Source organism: Halichoeres trimaculatus, unplaced genomic scaffold (assembly GCF_033239565.1).
Source record: "Halichoeres trimaculatus isolate MK-OKI-2021-1 unplaced genomic scaffold, fHalTri1.1 fHalTri1_scaffold_10, whole genome shotgun sequence".
Taxonomy (NCBI): domain Eukaryota; kingdom Metazoa; phylum Chordata; class Actinopteri; order Labriformes; family Labridae; genus Halichoeres; species Halichoeres trimaculatus.
In genome coordinates this window covers 29,018,660-29,042,788 of record NW_027437187.1, presented here as the reverse complement: position 1 = coordinate 29,042,788, position 24,129 = coordinate 29,018,660, and the positions used below count along the sequence as shown (strand labels likewise).

General features: G+C 39.3%; 1 protein-coding gene across 10 annotated transcripts in view; it reads left to right on the top strand.

Annotated features, from left to right (window-relative positions):
* LOC141797038 (unconventional myosin-IXAb-like) overlaps positions 1-24,129 on the top strand; it is a 167,577-nt gene that overhangs the window by 77,177 nt on the left and 66,271 nt on the right. For 9 of the 10 annotated variants that reach the window (XM_074678429.1, XM_074678424.1, XM_074678423.1 and 6 more), the window contains exons 3-6: positions 12,356-12,450; positions 14,996-15,058; positions 17,356-17,455; positions 21,272-21,325. In XM_074678429.1, coding sequence (XP_074534530.1) covers positions 12,356-12,450; positions 14,996-15,058; positions 17,356-17,455; positions 21,272-21,325 — 312 coding nt within the window. The remainder of the gene's footprint in view (positions 1-12,355; positions 12,451-14,995; positions 15,059-17,355; positions 17,456-21,271; positions 21,326-24,129) is intronic. The other variant, XM_074678427.1, reaches the window with a different exon arrangement.

Genomic DNA, 24,129 nt, shown 5'->3' with positions numbered 1-24,129 from the left:
TAGATATTAAAAAAGTTATGTACTAGTAGATACAATTTGTTATGGCTTTGGACTACAAAGACTAACCCTTTCCTCCTGTTCTTAGTTCTTTTAATATGCTAAGGTTCATGTCTGCATAAGTGGCATGACAATGCAAGTTAGCTTTTAGCTAACAGTGCACAAAACTCAAAACAAAACTACAAATGCTGGCCTAGAAATATCAATATCTACCCCGATTGGTTCATTTTGGGCAGATAGACATGAATGTTAAAACTTAAATGTAGTAAGTCAACAGGGTCAGTTGGGGCTGCAAAGCTCACAGAAGTAAATGATGCTATCTGTTCTTTATAACTGGGGACTTACCTCAAGCATGTTACAGCTTTTCTACGTCATTCTGACTTAACTGGGCGGTTAACAACATATTTTTCAGTTCAGAGCACATATTTTCCACCACTTCACACGAAACATAATCAACAATGTATCTTGTAAACAACAGAAGACAATACTTGGAAATCATGAAACATATGTTTGAATGACCACACTGAATGTCCCGCCAGTTTATGAGGTTGATGTTAAGTTGACGTTTACACAGGAAATAAGGTAATGGTCTTTTACAAAAGCCTGGAGGAAATAAGGAAGTGCTTGATGACCATACACTGAATGTGCCTGTGAGTGTGTAAACTTGTATAACTATCTTCGCAGGGACCTTGTTTTTTTATACTTCGGATGTGAAGTCATTTTTGGATAGTGAGGACTTTATAGGTGGTCCTCTTTTGAAGGTTCAGACTTGTTATGATTGGAGCGAGTTTAATGTAACAGTTAGAGGTTGAAACATCCAGGAAGGTCAGGAGGTTCATATAACTGTACATGCACTAATGTTTGTGGGTTGTGACTCATGACGCTGAATATTTACCTCAGCCGTTTTTATTCTCTCAAACTGTATCAGATTCTTTCTTCCTGCGTCACACAAACTAACTCACTTCCTCTCTACACATGTTTGCTGTTACAAGGAGGCCCCTTCGGTGTGACCCGTCAGGATTACGTAACTACACTCCTCCGCTGTCCTCGCTTTCTTTTCCCTCCTTTATTCCCCCTTTTTTCCTAGAAATGAGGGATCTGCTCATGTGTCTGAAGTAAAGCCAGGACAACAAACCCCGAAAGAGAGAAGAGAGGCAGACACAGAGATGGATAAAGGAAAAGTTTAAAGCAGATCATGAAGATAAAAAAAGACTTAGTGCAGGTCTTTGATTTCAGAGATTAAACCCCCACAACTTACTTGTGCACATTTTCAAAGAGGTCTTGGTCAGCTGTGGTTTCTGGCCTCTTTGGGTGGATGTGAAGTTTAGAGGATGGAGTGGGAGGTCTGTGAACGAGTGTTCATTTTTAATTTAAACCCTTTAGATTCATATGGGAAAAATCTATGGTGGCCCTTAAGTGCAAAACAAGATAACAACAAGAAAGAGCATGACAACAAAAAATAAAAGTCTCAAAAAAAAACATATGGAAAAGATAGGAACCTGTGGGTGATTACAGTTGTTGCTAATGGACTAACGCATTTGGGGAAACTTTCAATCCCTGTTGTTTTCTGTTTTTAGTTTTCATATTCTCTTTTATGTTGTTGTGTTTGCTCTTCAAACCGTCTGTAAATATCACATAGAAACCTCATAAGCTGAATGATGAAAGCAAAAATTGTGTCAATCTTATGTTAGAGTTTTTCTGTATTTTGGAGTCTCTTGAGTTTTAGAGTTGTGCTAAACATTTCTTTTACATTATTCTGTTTGTTCTGTAATTCAGTGAGTAGTTCAAAGTGAAAGACATAAAGCAATTAAAAATATCAAAATTGTACTTACTGAGAATGAATATGAATTATATTCACTCAGAACCTCTCCAGTCAAAATGAATTATTTGTATGTGATAAGTTAAATTTGGCAGTATGTTGTAATTAGTTGTTGGGCTCTGTTCTAGGGGTTGTCTGCCCTTCCACATGGGTATGTGAAATGCCAAAGCCTGAGAAGGGGAGAGCATTCCTCCTCTTCATTTTCTGCCTCAGATCTAAACATTACAATTTCAGTTTTGATGAAAAGACCATATTAACAAAAATTCACATCTTGTGCACAAACATCTACTGATTTATTTACTACAGGTTTAACAATAGCACAGAGAAACAGGTTCATCGGTAGTGATAATAACTGGTTGCAGCATCCCTTGTATGTTGCCAGAAGGATCTTTTCCAGTGATGAGGGAATTATACCCTCTTCCTTTCTTCTTCCTCCTTCTTTTTGCATCAAATCGAGCTTTGCACTCTACTTCCAGTGTGACTCAGCCCACCATCTGCTTGTGACAAACACCACTTAGTCCAGATAATGAGGGCTTGTGAATGTGATAAAGAACCACAAACACTATTGTGGATCTGGTCTCAAAAAGATTAAAGGATGAGATTTTATATTCACACAAAAAACACACATACACACACACAAGCATAACAGTGCCTCATCTTAACAGCTCGCTGTTAGAAGAGCAGAGCACTTCACATGCACCTGCTCTCCTGCATGAGTGTTTGCTTTCAGGCCTGACCGCACACCTAGAGGAGGAGCTGGCATTAGCACTGATCCAAACCGCACACTCAAACACACACATGCTCTGTTTTCCCAGCCGTGCCATGAGAAACTGAGCTGCACCTGCTCGTGGAGGAATGCAATGTGATGTCATCTCGCTGAGAGATCCTCTCAATGTGGAAAGAGTCAAGCTTTAAAAAAAAAAAAAAAAAACAGCCCATGGGTCTGAAAGCAGACAGAGCTCTGAGGTGCATGAAATCACTCTGAGAGATAAATCTGAGGCATGTCTGCTGCACCAGATGCTGATGCTTTACAGAGGGAGACAGGGAAGAAAAGGCAGATAACACAAACAGAGGAGGTTATAAGTTAAAGGGAGGCAGCTCTTCTCTCTTAACCTATCTGAAATCTGTCCTCAGATTCTGTAAGTAGCATTTAATGTAATACCTCAAATCTCAGATCAGAAATTTAATCTTGTGTTTCCTCACTCCTGATTGGACGATATTTTGCTTTGATGATTAAACTCAATTGATGTTTTTGTCATATTCACACAGCTGACATTTTTTCCCTAAAAGTACATACTGTACTTTCCGTTCTGATACAGTAGAATAAGCGAGTTGGGTCTTCCCTAACCTCGAAACCCTGCTGTGACTGTCTCTCTGTGTTTTTACATCACACTGTTTAATTCTTTCAGGGCACAGAAACACTAAAAAGCAGACGTCTGCTCTAATTAGCTGCTCAGGAGTAAAGCGTGATATTCAAGCTATTAAACACGCCGCAACAGAAACACTTTTATTGAAAACCTTTTTTTTTTTCGGATACATTTTTCAGGATTTTTTCCCACTTGACTTGCTTATTGCTTTAAGGACTTTGGTGTCGATAATGCTCTTTCAGCTGTGATTAAGCTGTCAGAAACAGTTTGACATGTATATCTGATCACATGTAACAGCTGTGTAACACCTCCACTCCTCCTGTCATGTAAAGCAGTTTAATGAGGCAGCAAAAAGGGTTGGTGTGATGTCGAGTCTATGAAGTGATGGCATTTACTGTATCTGCAGTCGAAACCTTCCAGCATGTGGTTATGTGCGTGTGTGTATATGTGTGTTTTAAAGCCTGACTGACACACTAACTGCAGACCATGTAGTTATACTGCTGCTGTCTGGATCCCCGCAGGCTGAATGCAGAGCGCTGCTTCCTGGTCTGGTTTTGTCACAGTAAATTGGGAGAAGGAGCTTGAGCACTTCTGGCCTCCTGCTGCTTTTAAAGCAGAGTTTACATGCAACAGAAATGAAAAAAAGTAACCTGCTGTTTGGGACTGCATTGGCCTCACTGGCTGCAATGTATCTGCAGAAATTCAGAGGGGCAAGGTTTGAAACGTCTTCTGTTATTCATGATCCAGTGGACATTTTTTCGGTTACAATTCTCGAGTTAGCAGAATGATGAACTTAGCTCTGTTGGGTTGAGATCTGGTGACTGTGGAGGCCACTGGAGTACAGGGAGCTTATCATCATTTTCAAGAAACCATTTTGAGAGTGGAAAAGCACTCAGAGAGCGCAGACCTCCGCCAAGCATATTGTGAATGTCACGTAATGCTTTAGTCCTACTTCAGTGTTATACTCCCTTTCAGCAGACTGTCTGCTACAATTTGGTGTTAGTTGCAGGTTTGTACAATAATTTGTTACCTGACAGTGTTGAAAATTATGATAACCCAGTACATATTTCATTTTCTGGATCTTAGTATCCAGAATATTACCAGGATCTGGATTGTACTTTTCGATCGGTCAGAAATTATTGTGACCTTGTCTTGTATTGTTTTTGCAAAGCAATCCAACCGTTATATGGCATTATATACACATGGTGAAAACATCCCTATTTCAAAATGATAAAGAATCCTTTAAAGAAGATCCTGGATCCAGACTATGATCTGGATCACCTCCAAAATGTAATCACTTCTTCCTTATCCCATTTTAATAATTTCCTAAAAATTTAATTACGATCCATTTGTTACTTTTTGAGTTATGTTGTTCACAGACAAAAAAAACAACAATGAACAAACTCTATCAAAAAACATAACCGCCTTGGCAGAGGTAATCAGTAGTGATGACTTTTTAGTACCTCCAAAAGTAATCAACACCACTAAAAACAAAGCTCATATTTTCTGTGGTTGTTTTGTAGGGTTAGACAAAGCATTCTTTCATTAAAAATGTTCATGTTGGGAGAAAACAGGATGAATCCTCCCAAAAGCTCTTCTTATATAGTCACATCACAAAATTACTAATGGCCTTCCTCAGGGATTTTGCTCCATATTGACAGGATAGCATCACACAGTTGCTGCAGATTTGTCGGCTGAACATCCATGATGAGAATCTCCCGTTCCGCCACATCCCAAAGGTGATCTATTGGATTGAGATCTGGTGACTGTGGAGGCCACAGGAGTACAGAGAGCTCATCATCATTTTCAAGAAACTAGTTTGGGCTGATTGCCAAGAAAATATACCCCACATCATTACACCACCAGCAGCCGCCTGAACTGTTGATACAAGGCAGTATGGATCCATGGTTTCATGTTGTTGACGCCAAATTCTGACCCTACCATCCAAATGTGGCAGTAGACATCCAGACTCATCAGACCAGGAAGTGTTATCTGATCTTTTACTCTATTCTTAAATCGCCTTTACTCTCCATCCTGACACTCAATTTGAACATCAGCAGGTTGTTTCACCATGACTTTATGCCTAAGTGCACTAAGTTGCTGCCATGTGATTGGCTGATCAGATATTTATAGTTTATAGTTGATCTTTACTTCATTCATGTTGTTATATAAAAAGATATACACACACAATATAAATATAAGGGGAAAAAATCTGAAATGAATGAAAAGGAGCAAAAAGAAGAAAAATCTTATTGTATTTACCCTTTCTCTTAGATATTAAGGTTAATGAACAGCCGAACATTTTCACACATTTTCATGTTTTGCTAACTAGAAGTGCCAAAAGTTGTTGAACCATTAAAAAAAAAAATCTAGACACTCAGAATAACCATTTTTTTCTCAATAACAGAAAAAAAACAAAGTTCTGTCACTTTAGCCTTTGACATTAACATGAACCAGACACTTTTGAATTATTATTTTGAAACTGTGAAACACAGCATTTTTTGCCAAATTTCTGGTTTGATCATCAACAACAAAAAAACAACACATTGAAAAACAAATACAGATATTTTAAGTTTTAAATGTCTAACCAAAGTGCTGAGTTTTTATCAGTTAGCTGGATGTTAAATCTCAGACCATATGTTTATTTCTCTTGCCTTCTGACCACTCTGAGAGTTTTTACATGACAAGACACATTAACACATTCATACATTAATTGAAGAACTAAATGACTCCACCTCTGAGCTACAGCCACAGCTGTGGTGTTTGACAAACTCTTTTTTTCCTCTGATAGAAAACTTGTGTTGTCGTCAGGATATCTCTTGGATGATGTTTGAAAATAATGGACTTGTTGGATGAAGTTTTCAGAAATCATAATGTTTGTGGGCTTGTCAAATTTTACTTGGTTGTTTGTGGTTTCATTCCTCTATGGTCTACCAAAAAGGACCCCCCCCCTAGGTTTTGAGTCTCACCCATGCCCCACATGATCATGTCAGCCCCCTCTGACCTGGATTTCCACAACAAGCACCAGAACCTTCATATAATATCCCGCTGACGCCAGCAGTCACCATCACCTGGACATTAGAGCGCTGCAGCCAGCATCAATAATTTTAACTACTCAGCACTCGATGAAACATACAAACTAGCTAATGGAAGCTCGCCCAGTGGTGGTTTTGGCAGGTCTCCACTTGTTTTCACAAACTAGGTCACCAAATGGTTTTGAGAGGGTTTAGGGAAACACTGCAGCTCCACTTGGGAATGAGACTAAGAGAGAAATAGAGGCAAAAATAGAGCATGCAGCTGATTTTAGCCTCACCATCCTGACATGCTAATTAAAAATGTAGCTCTCATTTGCGCCCATTCCTCTGAAATGTTAATATGCGAAATCCAGTTCTGAAATAGAAGCGCCATTGCTTGTTTCCTCTGAGGCCGAGTAGCAGCGCCAGGCTGCAGCGGTGCGGGAAACAACTAGCTAACGTAATGTGACAGCGTGGAAGAGCCCACAGGCGCTAACACCGCACATAAGCATACATTAGCACACAGTCAGAGTTAGCATTCGGACCTGAACACAAACGCAAACTAATACTCACACACTCACAGCAGGATTAAGCCTCAGGGTCAGCACATTTGCTTCAACATACAGTGTAGCATATGGCCAGCTAAGCGTTATATCTGTGATTCACTTAAACGGACAAAGTGGTGAGCTGTTTTTAACACACTTAATTCATTTATTTCTGGACTCCATATGGCGCTACAGGCTACCCAGTGAAAGCTGGGGTTAATTCAGTTTTCACTGAGTCAACTTTAATTTCAAATTGAAATGACAACATGGTCTTTTTAAGTCCCTGGGAACAGCACATGTGTCCAGTTTGTGCTCATTGTTCTGGGATGTTTCCCCAAGGCTGCATGTTCTCTTAAAAAAGAACAAACACAAATCACAGTTTGCTGTTTCTTCAAGCCTGTCATTGATTTAGAGCAGGATCAAATAGAAAGCAGATAGAGGGACTCTGTTGAGACATGTTAGTGTTGGCAGTAGAAGTGTGGAGGTTTCTCTGCATGACTGTATAGAAAACATGTCAGAAATAATGGTTTTGGCAGCATTTTCTGTCCAACATGTATGAGTCTAACGTTTTTCGGATAAGTTGAATAAAAAACACTTTTTAGAATCAGACTCAGTGAAACAAACCGCTGAGCTCACAGCCGGCTGCTATTCTTCTCAACACCTGTGCTGCATATCAATGCACATCTGCTGCTGCTGCTGCACACAATGAAAAACTGTAACTCAGCAAAAACACTCATTTCCTTAAACTGAGCATGTTGCTGGACATTGTGTCTTTCTTCAATTTTTCAAAACATAATTTCACGTTAAGGCATTTTATTAGTTGAGCTTGAGGCCTAAATGTTATTTTTTAAAAACTGAAGCCTTTAACACTTCTTTCACTTTGGCCATGACAGCTGAATTGTTTAATCCAACGAACTCAAAATCAGTTTCAAAGATATCACTGTTAATGCTGCTAATGACATGAAAAAGGAGATGGAGGCAGGAAGAGAAAAGAAGAGAAAGACAAGGGAGAGAAAGGGTAAAAGATGGTAAAAGAAGAAGGAGAGAAGGGAAGCAGAGACAAAATGTAGAGGGGGACAGAGAAGGAAGAAATTACAAGAGAGAGAAAGAGAAATGGAGAGAAAGAGAAGTGACAGAAAGAAAAGGAAAACAAAAGAGAGGGAGAAAGACAGAGGAAGATGAAAATATGAGAGAGAGAAACAAAGAGAAAGGTGAAAAAAGAAAGAAAGAAAATGCAACAGGAATCTGAGAAAAGAGAAAAAAAATAAGTGTCGTAGAGAAGAAAATGCAAGAAAAGGGGGAGAAAAAGAAGGATGGGAGAGAAAATGGAAGAAATGCAAAGAAATGTAGTTAGATACAAGGAGTGAGAAAAGGAAAAAGTAAGAGACAAAGGAAAAAGGAGAAAAAATGGAGAGACAAGGAAAGAAATGAAAAAGAGAACAAGAGAGAGAAAGAAAGACAAGGGAGAGAGGAAGAGAAAATGGAGAAAGAACAGGTAAATGTGACAGAAAGTAAAGGGAGAGAGAAGGAAAGACAGAGAAATGCAGAGGGGGGAAGACAGACAAAGATAAAAAATGAGAGAAGGAGAGAAAGAGAGAGAAAGGTGAAACAAGAGAAAAAAATGTAAGAAAGGAGAGAAAAAGGAGAACAGATGTGAGAAAAAAGAGTGTAGGAGAAGAACTAGAAAGAGGGAGAAGAAAAATCAAAAAGAGAGGGGTAGTGTATAGAAAAAAAGGAAGAAAGGAAAGGAAAATAAAAGGAGGAGAGAAAAGAAGTATAGGAAAGAAAAAGAGAGAAATGAATAGAAATGTAGTGAGAGATCAAAAGGGAGAAAATGAAAAGAAAGAGAAAGCTGTAGTAAAAAGATGGAGAGAAAAGATGGAGAGAAAAAGAAAGGAACAAAAAAAAGAGGAAAAAAGTCAAAATAAGAAACTGAGAGCTAAGAGAGAAGTAAGAAAGAAAGAAAAACCCACTCAGTGGTTTGTCCTCCTTGTTGCTGAATGTTGGTTAACCCACACGCGTGGATTGTTTTAACATGTGGATCCAGCTCAAGCTGTGGATCTGTTGAGAAACCAGAAACAGTTTTGTCATCATGGACTCGTAGCGGAGAGTTTCTTCATTTCAAACATCTCGGCCTGCTGTCCTGGAACAATCATACGAATCACTTACCAGGGGTTAGCTCAGGGGTTAAATGATGTGCTTCATGTGCAGTGGCTCGGGACCAATTTCAGCCTGCAGCCTCTCACCACTTGTCATTCCCAGCTCTCTTCACAGTTTTCTATCTTTCCCATCCTCTCATCCTCTCAGTGACAGCGTCAAAAAGCCCCAACTTAGTGACAAACATCACTAAAAACTGGGGTAGTTACCACAGAGATATCAGTTTCTTGTCAAGTTTCATTTTCTTCAATTTCCTCCTCTTGCAAGCCTCTCTTATTCACATGCTCAACACACACACACACACACACACACACACACACACACACACACACACACACACACACACACACACACACACACACACACACACACACACATAGAGTAATCACTGATCCACAGTGTGTGTTTTCCTGCGCTGTGGTCTCAGCAGGCGTTGACCATGAGGCAGAGTTCAGCACTAAATCATCCAGACACAGCAGCCCTGCTCATTAATCTCTTTCATGCACACACACACACTCACACACAGCATGCATCCACACATGACACACATGCAAAATGTAGCTTTCCTTCAAAACACACCAGTTTCCACCAGCTTTTCCTGTGCGTGTGTGTGTGTGTGTGTGTGGGTGGGTGTGTGTCCTCTCAGCAGCGGTTTGATTGTCACTGAGCCGGCCTCATTTCGCCATCATTTGTAAAACTCCAAAGTGGAAACATTTGGAGATAAAAGGAGGCTCTCATATCCAGAAAGGATTGAGGATGAAAGCTCTGGTATTATCATGTTAATTTCAGTTTGGATTTACATTTTGGATTGAGTGAATTGGATGAGATTTCTCCGCGTGCTCAGATATGAAAAAGGTGGAGGAAAACAAGTCACAGGATAAAATAAAGATAAACCCGTTGTATCTTTTTTTTCCTCTCTTCCTGCAGCTGCTTGCCTCTGATTGGCTGCCTGAATGTGTGTCAGCCCGCCGCTCTTAGGGGAGTCGTTTTTTCTTTGAATGAATCATCACGCGGATCAAAGCCTGATTCAGGAGCAGGATTTCACTTTTATTAACCGCGTTATTCCAGCGCTGTTACATCCAGCCAGCAGCCACAATCAATTACCCAACGCCCACTTCTCTCCCTCTTCTCCTCCCCCTTTCTCTCCTTCTCTCTGCTGTTTCTTATTTAGACATTTATCATAACTCCAAAATAAAGATTGCATCAGCCTGAGATTTCACCCCTGCTTCTGAAAACCAGGATGCTGAATTATGAAAATATTTCTCCTACTCTTTTTCTGTCCTTCACTCCCCCGCTCTTCTCCTTCATCCTTTTCTCTTCCTGTGCTGTTTTTTAATTTCTTCTCATCTCCTTTTTCTAATATCATTTCTCATTTGTTTTTGATCTTCTATCCTGTCCTCATTTCCTGTCCTCTCCTTTTTGGCTTCTCTCCTTCATTCCTTTTATCGTCTCCTCTGGTTTTGATGATCACTTTTTTTCCTCCTCTGGACCCTGATTTTATCTCGTCCTTTTCTTTCTTATTTCTTAATATCTTTGAATATCTTTCTCCTTTTTCTCATCGATCCACTTGACATTTTTTCTTCACTCTGGTTTACCTCCTTTTTCATCATGGTTAAGTTCTTGCTTCTTTTCATCTCCTACCTTCCTCTTATTTCCTCTCATCATTTCCCATCCTAGCTTTCTTCTTCTTCTTGTCTCCTCTCCTTCTATTGTTTTATTTCCATTCCTCACCTTAAATTTTTTTTGCTTTTATCTTTTTTCCTCTGCTCTTGTCTCCTCCCCTCTTCTCCTGACATCATCTTTGTTTCTCTTCTCCTTACCTGCCTTCCTTGTTACCTCTCTTCTCCTTTTTACCCCTCAACAAAAAGGAGTGTAGGAGAGAAATTAGGAAGAGAGAGAAGAAAGATCAAAAAGTGGGAGGTAGTGCATAGAAAAAAAAGAAAAAAGAAAAGGAAAATAAAGAAAAGTTGGAGAGAAAAAGAAGTATGGGAGAGAAAAAGGAGAGAAATGCATAGAAATGTAGTTAGATACAGAGAGAGAAAATGAAAAAGAAAGAGAAAAAAGGAGAAAAGACGGAGAGAAAGAGAAAGATGACAAAATAGAACAAGAGAGAGAAATGAAAGACAAGGGAGAGAGCAAGAGAAAAAAGAAAGAGTCAATGTCACAAAAGGGAAGGAGAAGGAAAGACATAGAGAAACAAAAGAGCGAAATGGAGAGGAAGAAAAGGTGAATAAGATGAAAAAATGAGAGAGAAGGAGAGAAAAAGAGAGACAGGTCAAAAAAGAAAGAAAATGCTACAAGAATTTAAAAAAAGGAGAGAAAAAGGAGAAGAGATGCGAGAAAAAGAGTGTAGCAAACTAGAAAGAGAGAGAAGAAAGATCAAAAAGAGAGTAGAAGAAAGGAATGGAAAATAAAGAAAAAGTGGAGAAAAAAAGAAGGATAGGTGAGTTACAGGGAGAAATGAATAGAAACGTGAGACATTGAAAGGGAGAAACATATTTATCTCCTCATCTTCATCTTCTTTGCCCCATCCTTATTCCACATTCTCATTTCCTTCTCACCTTCCTCCCTCTGTACTCAGCTCTTTGCCTCCTCTCCTCATTGTCCACTCTTCTTTCTCCATGTCATACCTGTCGACATCATGTTAGATCTTTTTATTCTTTCTACGTCTCCTCCACTTCCGGTCCCACATCACTACTCCTCTTCTCTCTGAGCCACCCTGCCCTCCCTTCTCATTGTCTTTCTTGTTTTTCTCTCCTGTACTTGTTGTTCTTCCTCTTTCCTCTCCTCTTGTCTCCTCTCCACTGACTATAACCAGCTCCTGAGGGCCCATCAGACTCCTAATGAGCTCCTGAGTGAATCCTCCAGGGGCCTCTAATGATCAACTCCCTATGTGTGCACATGCATGAGTGTGTCAGTATGTGTCTGTTTCGATCTCTGGAGTGTATTCGCCTTTGGAGGAATTTGGCAGCTCAGTTCATGGTTGACATGTGGACTAAATGTGTGTGTGTTGTTGTGTGTGTGTACCTCTGTGGGCCTCTTTCCTGAGCCTCCAGTTGCCTGTGACAGAGCTGTGATTGGCTTTTTGATCCTCACCTGTTTTTTTTTTTCACTGTGGCTCATAAACAAACATATAAGTAGACTTTTTATGCAGATAGATATTTTTTCTGTTAAACCTTTAATAGGAGAAATGATGTTTTCTTATTTTGCCTGTTTTTAACACCCTGACTCTGCAAAGCCATAATTCATAATCTGTTGTAACATCATACGTATAAAAAAAAAAAAAAAGGAAAATAAAAAATGTAGAAGTTAGTATCTATCTTGCTTTGTGTTTAAGCACAGAGGAAAGGTGTAGAGCTCCACTCTCTACCAGTCAGACTTCACCTGTCTGTCCGTCTTTCCGTCTTCATGCTGGTGTGATGATCTCAGTCCTGACCTTCTCTCCTCTCTCCTCAGGCCTTTGGGAACGCTAAAACCGCCCACAACAACAACTCCAGCCGCTTCGGAAAGTTCATCCAGGTCAACTACCAGGAGAGTGGCACCGTCAGGGGGTGAGGCACACACACACACATACACCACACACACACACACCACACTTGCAAACACATGCACTAAAAACACAAGGATAAATCACTTAACACACAAGTGCATGATTTACTCATCTACAGGAACTTAACCTCCTGAATTCTGCAGGGTGCTGACAGTCATGACTTGCAAATGGATATTTATGAATTAGGGACTCTATTCATCATTTAATGGTTAAAACACTGAATAAAGGCATCATGGTAAGTTTTCATAACGTAGTCAGTATCTTTCGGGGATGAAGACTGCATTTCCTATGAGCACAATCACCTACTGTCTTGCCAGTGTGTGCATTTTTTATGATTCCTTTATCAAGACAGCAACACAAGACAACATTTTACTCTTTGATCCTTTGGTAGTTCATCGAGTTAGTTGTAACATCAAAGACATTGTAACAGTGAAATGTATTATAGGAACAAAACTGAAAAACAGAGTACAGATGAAATAAATCAGAATAAACTAAAATTTAATTCAAAAAAAGTAAATATAAATCTGATCATTTAAAAATTAATTGGACAAAAAATTGATAAAATAAAATATGAAGACTTATACACAACAGTTACATGCCCCAAAAATTTCCACAAATGTCTGAATAACTTAATATGCTTGCAGATAAACTATATAGTCCTCGCAGTACCTGTAAAGAGGAGTTATTGTGTTTTCCTTCATTTGAAACATGAGTATAAACTTTAAAGTAAAGATACCAGGTGTTCAAACTGAGCGTGTGCAAAATTTTTGAAGTGTTTTTATATTGATATGTTATAGAAACCCTTGGATCCGTCTGTAATCTTTACGTGACCTTTAAGAGGCTTGCTGAAAAGATGATGTCACCAAATAAGGATCTCCTTACTACTTCACCATAAGCTAAAATGTGGGCCTCAAACACAAAGGTTCACCCATAGCGCCACCTCCAGATAGCTGGCCAATCAGAGGAAAGGGGGTCCATGGAGCAAGGAGCCTTATGCCGCGGCCACACCAAACGCGAACTTGCGAATTTATTTGCGCGAATTGCCTGTAACGCGCCCCGTTAACGCCCAAGTTTGGACGCTGGAGTATTTTGACAAGCTGAAGGGGGAACACGCGTTAGCGCGGCACTGTGCATGCAAAGTAGAGAGCCAGGAGACAGGGGAGTGTGTAAAAGCTTTGGAGATTACAATCAATGCCTGCTGCCTCTCCCTTATAGTCCACCGGCCCTGCCTGGCTGTTCCTTGCGATCTCATCCTCGACCCCCCAAACCTCCGACCTCCCGAACCCCAGACCCTCCGAACCCCTGACCCATGTTCTCTGGGGATAATGAAGGGGTGGAGGAAAGAGAGGACCGCAGAAACTTCCATCTTTTCCCTGGCCCTGCCCCTGCCCCGCTCTGTCCTCCTCTCTATCAGGCTCAAAACTCCACTGAGGAAAACACAGTCATACTCAGTGATGACCCGTGCAGGCAAATCCAGCTGGACATGAATGTTTACAGAACTTACCTTCAAAACCAGTCTCCTCAGCGACTTTCACCCAAGCCCTCTGCTTTTTTTCTGGTTTCTGTAGTATCGTATCGTATAACTCTAGATAATGACACACCGCACAGACTATTTTCTCCTCCATCTCCCGGTGGGGTTGGAGTTGGAGCAGGTGGAGGTTCCCCCCCAGCGTCATCAAATCAATGACGTCGTGGGGGAATGCCATCACTGATTGGCTGCCGTGGCACAGCCTTCATGCGAATTTGCGTCGAAAGTTCAATATTTTCAACTCAAGCTAATTTACGTCTGCCGCCCAAATGTACGAACGCTCCAAACGCGCAAACGTACAAATGCCCCAAACACACTGTCCGGGGCGAATTGGTGTCTAAAGGCATCTTTGTATTGACTTTGTGTGTAATCTCGCCGCAAATTCGCGTTTGGTGTGGCCGTACCATTAAAGAGACAGACAGGAGATAAAATTAGCTCTCAAACACTAGTGTGAGAAAAATTGAGATTGTTTTGAGCTTTTGATCATGTAAATCTACTACGAGGAGGAACCAAAGGGACTACTAAAAAAAGCACAATACCCCCTCTTTAAGTATCTGATTAGTGTCCCTCCATTAAAAAGTCACAGCATGCTAATGATTTCTTTGTCTTGTTGATGAAATTAAATGTCCTACACCTCAGCTAATTCTGTAATTAAGAAGTCTTCATTAGACCCTGATTGTTAATTTATAACCTCTGTTTAAAGCTTTTCATTCCCTCTTGTGAGCAACAGAATTAATGAACCAATAAGTCACTTTGGGACGAAGTAGATTAAATCTCATTTCTCAACAAGTTAAAAATAAATTTCATGAGATCACATTACATTTTAGTTTTCCCTCTTGTATGTTTTCTTATCTTTTTTGTGAACTCTTGTTTGTGTTCATTTTTATTGCATCAGTCTGTAAATCAGCTCTGTCTCTGAATGTGCTGACACAGTTCATAAAAATGATCCATATCCTCAGGTGTTATTATCATAGAATCATTATTTGACTCCTTCTCTTGCTCATGTGTTTCTCCTCAGAGCGTATGTGGAGAAGTATCTGCTGGAGAAATCCCGTCTGGTGTACCAGGAGCACAATGAGAGGTGAGTGGAGACATGTGAAGTTAAGCTTTCTGAAAACAAGAGGAGAAATAAGTTCTGTGGGACTTTTGGTGATTTTGTGTCACAAAAAAAAAGAATTAAAATCAAGAAATAGGAAGCACTGATGGCCTGATTCGAGCTTGTTTAACAGATTAGATTTCAAATCCATACCTCTGCACTGATATGCTCTTTGTCTCAGAAACATAATACTAAAATAGCATTCACTTCCTCTGCATGCTGAGGAAATATCAGGTGTCCATCAGAAAAAGGCCCCTGCCCTCTGCTGAGTTAACACTGACACGATCGGATTTCACTTTGATACACAGAAGACACGACTCTGTCTCTGAGCAGAAATAAAAACACCAGAATAGTTCTGGAGGATGAGAAAATAGATTGCAGCGTGACGGCTAGCCCATCTGCTCTCACTTCTTGCTTTTGTTTTCACACATGAGCCAACGTTATGTTTGAATTACTCATCTCAAACTGAGCATGTTCACACACACACATACACACACAGATACACATATGTATGCAGCACATGCTGAACGTGGGAATTTCCACCTGCAATAACATCCCTAAAAGCATCTTTGCTTCTCTCAGACACACACACATACATACACACACACATACATACACACACACACACACGTTCTGCCTGTTTTACCATCAGTCCCAGACGACAGTAAAATATAAAATCACTGACCCCAGCAGTGTGATAGCTTTGTGAGGGGAGAAAAAAAACAATGTAAAACCATCCATGGGTCATCTAATCCCTCTAACCCGACTGGCCCGGGGGTTTCTATTTCATCCCGCTGACAGGCCCTGGCGGCCATATTGATGGCGTGGAAACTGAAGACGAGACCTCCCAGCCGGCTCAGACCTGAAACAGGGAGGCGGGGGGAGAACGCAACCTGATGATAAACTGCAAAATATCTCAAATCTTAAATCCCGTCTCCTGACAGGTTGCCTCTAAACGACCCCGCAGTAAGAATGAAAATACTGGGAGGAAAGAAGCCAAGCTTTTTACGGAGATGCTGTCAGGTTTATGAGTCTGAACTGTAAGGAGAGAGAAGACAGAGAAAGTCCCAGAAACCTTATTTTGATCTCAAAAGGTGACTGTAGACCCATCCCCTATGTACTGAACCACCCACCGCCATGTTATTTGATCAGCAACTGTACATTCAACTCATTTAACATGGTGTCCGCGGGGTCTTAAAAAGTATTAAAGTTAATAAATCAATTTTGGGAAAATTAAGGGCCTTAAAAAGTATTCAAAAGTCTTAATTGTGGTTTTATGAGGTGTTAAGTTTCATAGGTATTCAAGCTTTGACCCAAAAAATATCCATGAATATTTATTTTCCTCCTTGCAATTGTCCCCTGATTGGGACATTAAACATTCAGCCGATAAAGTTCTAAAATAGAATAGAATAGAAAAGAATAGAGTGACTTTATTGATCCCAAACTGGAAAATTGTTATGTTAACAGCAGAAATCGATGGAGTCAGTAGAAAAATACAAAAATAAAAAAGAATAGAATAAAAAAAATACATAAAGACTCTAGTTACAATGAAATACAACAATAAGGATTGTGAGCGGTATAAACACCAGCTATAAATTAATGTCATTTCTAGTTTCATAAAGAGAAATTAAATCCAACATTAAAGTAAATCACACAATCTCCGACACATGTCCTAAATTTTAAAAATGATTAAATAATTTCTCATTTTCTTCAGCAAGTTGGCCTCGAATAACTGCTGTTTCTTGTTGTGGGAGTGTCGATAAACCTGCCTTGAGTTACATTTGTTATTTCAAGCTCTATTCCTCCTTAGCTTACATCATTTCTGTAAAAATGTAAACTACAACTGTTAAAAAGTGGATGCCAACAACAACTGAAAGTTGCGATAAAGTCTTAAAACTTTTTGAAAGGTTTTTGAAAAAGTCTTAAAGGGGTATTGAAATCAACCTCAGGATTTTAGCATATACCCTGTTTAAGTCAAAGTCAGTCAAAGCTTAATAACACATGATGCATCATTCATGATCTGAAGTCTGAGTTCGTTCCGGCAGACAACTCGAGCTGCTACTTTCACTTTTCTCTGCATCATCCAATCAGCTGACGATGCATCCTCAAAAATCATGTTCACAAATTTTGACTCATGTTGCAAGTGGTGGTTGTGGTTCATCGTTTGCCTCTCACAGCTTTGAGTCTGGTTCCCCTCCTCCTCTGAGGGAGCCGAGTCCAGAAATCAGTCCTGTGCTGAAAAACCACGCCCCCCAACCTGTCCTAAATGTGTGTCTTTGCAGGAACTATCATGTGTTTTACTACCTTTTGGCCGGAGCCAGTGACGAGGAGAGGAAGTCCTTCCACCTGCTCAAACCTGAGGAATACCACTACCTCAACCAGGTCGGCACACACTCACACTCACAGGCACCATCTGTTGTGTCATCTGTCAGATTATTCTCTGTGTCTGCTTCTTTACATTTCACACAATTTCTCTTTGTGTATCATACTTTATAAGGATTGAAAGTAATTTTTAAGACTGTCCTAGCCTCAAAAAAGATATAACAGAATATAAATGCACAAAACAGAAGATGGATACCATAAAATGCAGCAAACAAAGGCTGTCATTCAGAACATATGCTAACTCTCATCCTAACTCTTGCGATGACATGCTTGTAATGGAACCACCATACTGTCTTAACTGCACCAAGCTGTAGTAAATCTGCTGCATGTTCTGCACCATTTGTGAGCAGATTTCATTCATAAATGTGTCAACAAAAGTAAAACAAACTTATTTGAAGAGCTTCAAGATCTGGCTGTTGTAAGGCAGCCACTGAATGAATAAAGCCACATTGATAAATATGTCAATATGTCAAGAGGTGGGCTCAATAACTACCATAAACTCCAAAATCGCAAGCCAGTAAGACTTGATATTGTCTTCCTGCTATGAGTCTGTTGATGTGAGTCTGTATTTATGTATGATAGCTTGTGTGCATCATGTACAAGGCTCATTTGTCAGATTTAGACCATTAATGAAATCAGGATTAATCCCAAATAGAAGTGATTGTAATACGTCTGCATTAATGATTGTCACATGAGTTTAAACTTTGAAAAAGTATTGTAATTAACTTGCAGAGTAAATATCAAACATTTCAACACTGTTTTCTTTACTGTAGCACCAGAATGTGAGCAGAAGAAGAAATAGCACACAGAAAATAGCTGCTTTTTAAAGTAAAGAAAAGTGGCATAATTTGTCCTTAGGCAACCTTTTTACCCTGAATGAATTAGGACGATCTACCTTTAAATATCACTGTCACAGTGTTGTGATGGCTTGTTCATCTGCAAAGATTCTGGGACTGTTTATTGTGCAGAGGTGAGAAAAAGTGCTGTTGGAAAATCACACCTCATAGCTGAGAAACGATTCATTTCTCAGTTCAACCACATTGTTCAACTCTAATGAAGGACTTTTTCTTCACATACACATGGAAGACCATCTCTTCCTTCATTTTAATGCACACAAAAGATTATAACAATCTTTTCTTTTTCTAGCACCTGTAAAGACAAATGTTTATGCTGTGCTTTAACAAACAGACAAAGCACAGTAGAAATTTAGGAGGAGGATGAAGTAATCAATTCACAGAAAGATAGAAGTTTGAGAAATACAAGAGAAAAATATAAGGAGTGAGGCAAGAGTAAGTGCAAATTAAGTGGAATGAATTAGCCAGATGTTTTTATAACAGCTGTAGAGCAATAAATCATTGTTAATATAACGATTAAAAGCATTAAAGGACAAAAAAGATTACTCTGTATGTATTTTCCCCAGTGTAAGCACTTTTCATTACTATCGTTATTGTTTTAAGGTCCATGTTGTTAAAATGTATAAATATATACCCACAACATATATTATATATATTCCACAACACTGGAAAAAAAAATCTTATCAAGTGTTTTTGTCTTATTTTCAGTAGAAACTGTCTTTTTAAACTTAATATGAGCCTCATTCACCGGACCAGTCCATAAAAATGTCTTATTTCAAGTTGTTTAAAGACAAAAAAGTAGCTCTGAATTGATTGGAACAAGTAAACAAAATCTGCCAATGGAACAAGAAAAAAGTTACTTGTATTAATCAAGCGTTGCGTTAGTTTAGGCAGGCAACAACGTCAAGCTCTAACAGCTTGGCTGTCATCATTGGTGCAGATCACCTAATTGCTCAGGTGACTCCCGTGTCTGCTTCCTATTGGAAAGTTGCATTCAGAGCAGGGTATTTAAACAGCTAAAGCCCAGCCTCCTTCCTGTTTCCTCTGGTGGTATTTTGCAACCCACCTCCACCCCATCTCCTCCTGTTGATGTATTCATGTCGATTGCTCTGCTCTGTCTGGGTTTTTGTTTTTGCTGCTGCACTCCCTGCTTATGCCGTTCACGATGGCTCGTGATGGACAGGAAGGTGTGCTCTTCCTGCCTCAGGCTTTCCATGCAAGCGTATGGAAGAGCAGGGAGTCCCAGAACAGAACCATACCGCCAAATAAAACTGTGCAAGTTAATAAAGATTATTTTGACAAAGTGGTCCTGACTGAAAGACATTTTTCTAGTTTTAAGTAAACTTTGGAGCAAATTTCTCTTGTTTCTTTGGGAGATCTTTTTTACTTGTTAAAAGCAACTCAGACCTCATTTTTGTCTCTAAATAGCTTGAATACCAAGGCTTTGGGTATCGACCAATACGGATCCTGATCCGCTACCAGTGTTAAATGATAACCTGTATGCTCTAATGTGAGATAAGACTAGTAATGATTTGAGTGAAAGACAAAAATGAGTACGTATGGAATCACAGAAGTTGATATAGATTTAAACTATAAGTGTTTAAATGTTAAACAGCAGTTTGGTTAAAAAATGCTTCGGATTTACAGAAATTACTATTTGATTGTAAAATTTTATACCTTGTAGACTAAAGTTTAGCCTTAGTTTCGAGGTTGGACTTATCTTTTTCCACAGATACTCGATCCAGCTTTGAGGGGCTGGATTGGCACCGATACCCGTTAGCAGGATTGGATCAGTGCATCCCTACTTGAAACAAGACATTTTTCTGGACTGATAAGTTGAATATGGCTCATATTGAGTACAATAGGACAGTTTTTACTTAAAATAAGTGAAAAAAACACTTGATAAGATTTTTTTTTTCAGTGAACCTGACCTGCATTTGAGTACGAATGTCTACTTTTTACTTTGTGCTCAAATCTGGGACAGATGTTGAGGGTAGCAGAAAGTCTTCAGTCAAAAATAGATACATGTGTGTTCAAAAAAATGTTTCTGGTTTAAACTCAAGAGAGGTAATTCAGTTTTAGAGCGCTGTAAAGAAAGCTTCCATGCCAAAAGCTCCAGCTGCACGTAGAGAGATAGTAAAGAGCCTGAAGGTGAAGATAGAGAAATTTCAGCATCCCTCGTCCCTTTCCTTCCTCTGTGCTCATCTTATTCACGTGTGAATCATGACTGTATTTGGTCTTAGTGCTCTGATGTCGTTAGCATCATTTCATGTAGTTTCAGCCCTGAATGCATGTGTGAGTGTTGGTTATTGTTTACATTCTTGGGTACATGCCTAGAGCCCTCATATGTGTGCATATTTTGCAGTGTATGTTTGGATGTTCATATCCCCTCTTCCTGTGGCAGTAGGATGAGGAGGAAACTCTTTGTTTCTCTCTTTTGGCTTCCCTAAAAAAGTAACAGTTGTTTTTTTTTCCCTCCCCCCCTGATGAAACCCCCCATCAGCCAGCCCCATCCCATCCTCTGCCGCCTGTTACTATGCAGCTCTGTTTCCACGGCAACAGCAACACTCAGTAGGCCAGCTAATCTGCCGCTGACTCGCTCTCGTGCAGAGGGCGCCGGCAGTCGCGTGTGTTTGTGTGCACACGTGTTTGTGTGAGCACACTCACACTCGGGGTGTCACAAAGGAGTAAAATAATTACCCGTTTTTAGCTCCTCTCGGATTCTTTCATCTGTCACCAAGCGTTAGAGGTCTTTCGAATCTTAAAAATTTCATTAGTTGTGTCTTTGGAATGACCTCACATGATGAATCTCTGCAGCTTTGAAGATGTGTGTCTGTTTGTGTGTGTGTAAAGATGTTTTCCCTCACTTATCCACAGCATGTTGTCTTCCTCAGTCTCATGAAGGGAGCATGTTAATGTGTGTAACTCATGCCCTCTTTAACTCGCTCTGCCTTGCTTCCAGATGACAAAGAAAACGCACAAACTGCACTGGGACAATTACTATGAGAGCGATCTGGTCAGTATCTCGTGGACGACGACTTGTTTGTGTGCGTCTGTGCTCATGGGTGTGTCGTGGTGCTCTGGGTTTTTTGGTGCCAGTCCTGGTCTTGTTTTCTCCTCGCTGTCCACACACGCTTGCTTTTACTGGAGGATGGAGGCGAGATGAGCTGACCCCGGCTGGTCGGGCCGCCTCCTGAATGTTAAAGGGATACCTTTAAGTGTAACAGCTTTAACTTGATTTGATAGATTATTTTTCTTATGATGAGTATTCTTGAAGAAAGTGTTAAGGTGGTGCACATACAGTGTTTGCTTTCAAGATTAAAAGTAAGATACATCAAAATTAACTGATGTATTTTTATATCTCAAGTTCTTTGCTCTCTGAGTAATAAGGAAGACAAAAAAAGAGACTTAAATTTTCTGTATCGAGTCAAAATAGCATTTATTGGTAAGAAAAATGAGCTTTTGCAGTTTTTACTTTATTTTACCACCTTTTATTTTAACTATATTTCTAAACTGTGCTAAGTAATCAAAGAAAACTCTCACATGAAGGTATCCCTTTAATCTACTCTTTGGCTTTGGGTGCTTTGCTGTCTCAAGATTGGTGATGATGTCAAACATGGGACTTACCATCATTAAAGGGAAGGTTCAGGATTACACTCTCAATCTGAAATTTAAGTTTAAAGCAACTTAATAAATAAATAGATAAATAAATAAATAAAAAGGCTTGTAACAGCCTGTGTCCAACACTAATCAAAACCAGGGTAGGACAGGATCTCCAATACCAGCTCGAGCAGTTATGGTCAATTTTGTCTAGCAGCTATGGTCAACTTTGTAAACCACTCATAGAAAGATTTATTTTACAAGTTTTTGAGTTGTCTCCTCCAGATTTGTTCTCATAGACAACTTTGTAGCAAGAACACAAGCCATCAAGAAATGTTCAAAAATTAGGGTTTTGGGAAACCCCCCCATAGAATGTAGTAAGTGGACACAGGCCCTCAAAGTGTTTCATGTAATGCAAAAATATCTTGGCTGCTGCTTTAATGATAGAATATGCAGTAAGCTCCAATATGCAAAGAATATAATTTTAAAATGCACTTTTCAAATTGAAAGCTTAACCTTCTTTTTATTACAACGATAACAGATGTTTCATATACAAAGTTATAGATTTGAAAAAAAAAATTCTGTTCAACAAAATGAACTGTCCTATCATGTCTTTCCTTATCTTGTTGCATCATATTGCATCTTATTGTTTCCCTTGTATCTTGTTATGTCGTATCCAGTGAAATTAAACTTGTCTTAACTTATCTGAAATAATAACTCTTTCCTATTTCTACTTATTCTCATCCTATTTTATCATAACCCCAACCTCTTATCATACTGTATCTTATTTAAACTTACTGTATCTTATTTTAACATACGTTAACGTATTATATCCTGTTACGCTGTATCATATTTTTGCTTGTCCCGTCGTTTCGTATCCTGTAATAGAGTACGAATTTCAATGATTTTGCATAATAAACAAGAATTTTGGTTATACGAACTGTAATATTTGACACTTAAAAGTTTGAATTCCCAAGACTTACATCTTTGTTGATCCAGTGGCCAACCTAAAAACTGGAACACTAAAGCAGCAGCAGGAAGGGCTGCTAGTTATAAAACAATCATAAAAGCATCTAAGCACACCTGTTATTATCAGGGCAGTATGAAAGTGAGCAGATAAAACTCTGTCATTGAAATAAAAGTACTCTTTATTTTTTAAACATTTGCATATGTGACAAGATTATGTACAGTGCAGTAAATAGCAGCCTGGCATCTTATGCTGCTGTTAAGAAACCCTGTACACCAGTATCAGAAACAGGGTTTGGTTTCAGAAACATTTAACATTAGAAGAACCGTAGACAAATTTGTAACAGAAATATGTTTTGGGGTTGTAATTTTATAGCTGGACATTAAATACTAGGATCAGGTATTTGCTCAGAATGTGAAATAAAAGCCAGTGTATTGATCATGGTTTAATTTAAGAATGATACATAAGTAACATAAACCATTATCTTCTCGTTCTGCTGTAACAATGAGAACATGATTTACAGTTATCCACAAAAACTGCAACTTTACATCCTGAAACTTCCCTCTAAGTGTGTGGTCCTTTGTGTGTCCATGTGTGTGTTTGAGCCTGCTCTGTGTGTCCTGCCTCCACCTGAAGTGACTAATGTTTGGTCAGTGGGATTAGTTGTGTGTGGTTCGAGGACTCGGGTTACTTTGACATTGCTGGTGAGCAAACACTCGACATGAGAGTCGGTCAGTATAAATACGACTCATGTTTTGGTCTTACTGTATTTCCCTCTTTACTTTGGCTCTTCATCAAAAAAAAAAAAAAACTTGTTCAAAATTTCCTTTATCCTGGAAAGGTTTTCTCAGGACACCAACTCTTGTTTCACTTTCATCTTTTTAAAGGGATAACCCACCAAAAATCTGTCTTTTGATATCAAGCTCTGTTCTCTGTGATGCTTTTAAAGTGCTCCTCAAAGAATGCTTCATCTTTGTTCCCTGCAGATTCCCAATGGTAACGGTTAAAGTAAAAACTGTGTAGAAATATAATCTTTTATTCAAAACAAGCTCCATCTCTCTGCCTAAATGAAGGTAGCTCTTTTCATGGATGCCACAAACTCTGAAAAGAACATTCAGAAAATTTTGAACTATTCCTTTAACTCTCTAAGTCCTGTTTCCCTCGGCTCACTCCCGCTCATATTACTTCCTTAAAACAACCGTCCCTTCTCTCTGTTTGCTGACACACCGTCTCCCCCAAAGGTCAAAAAGTGA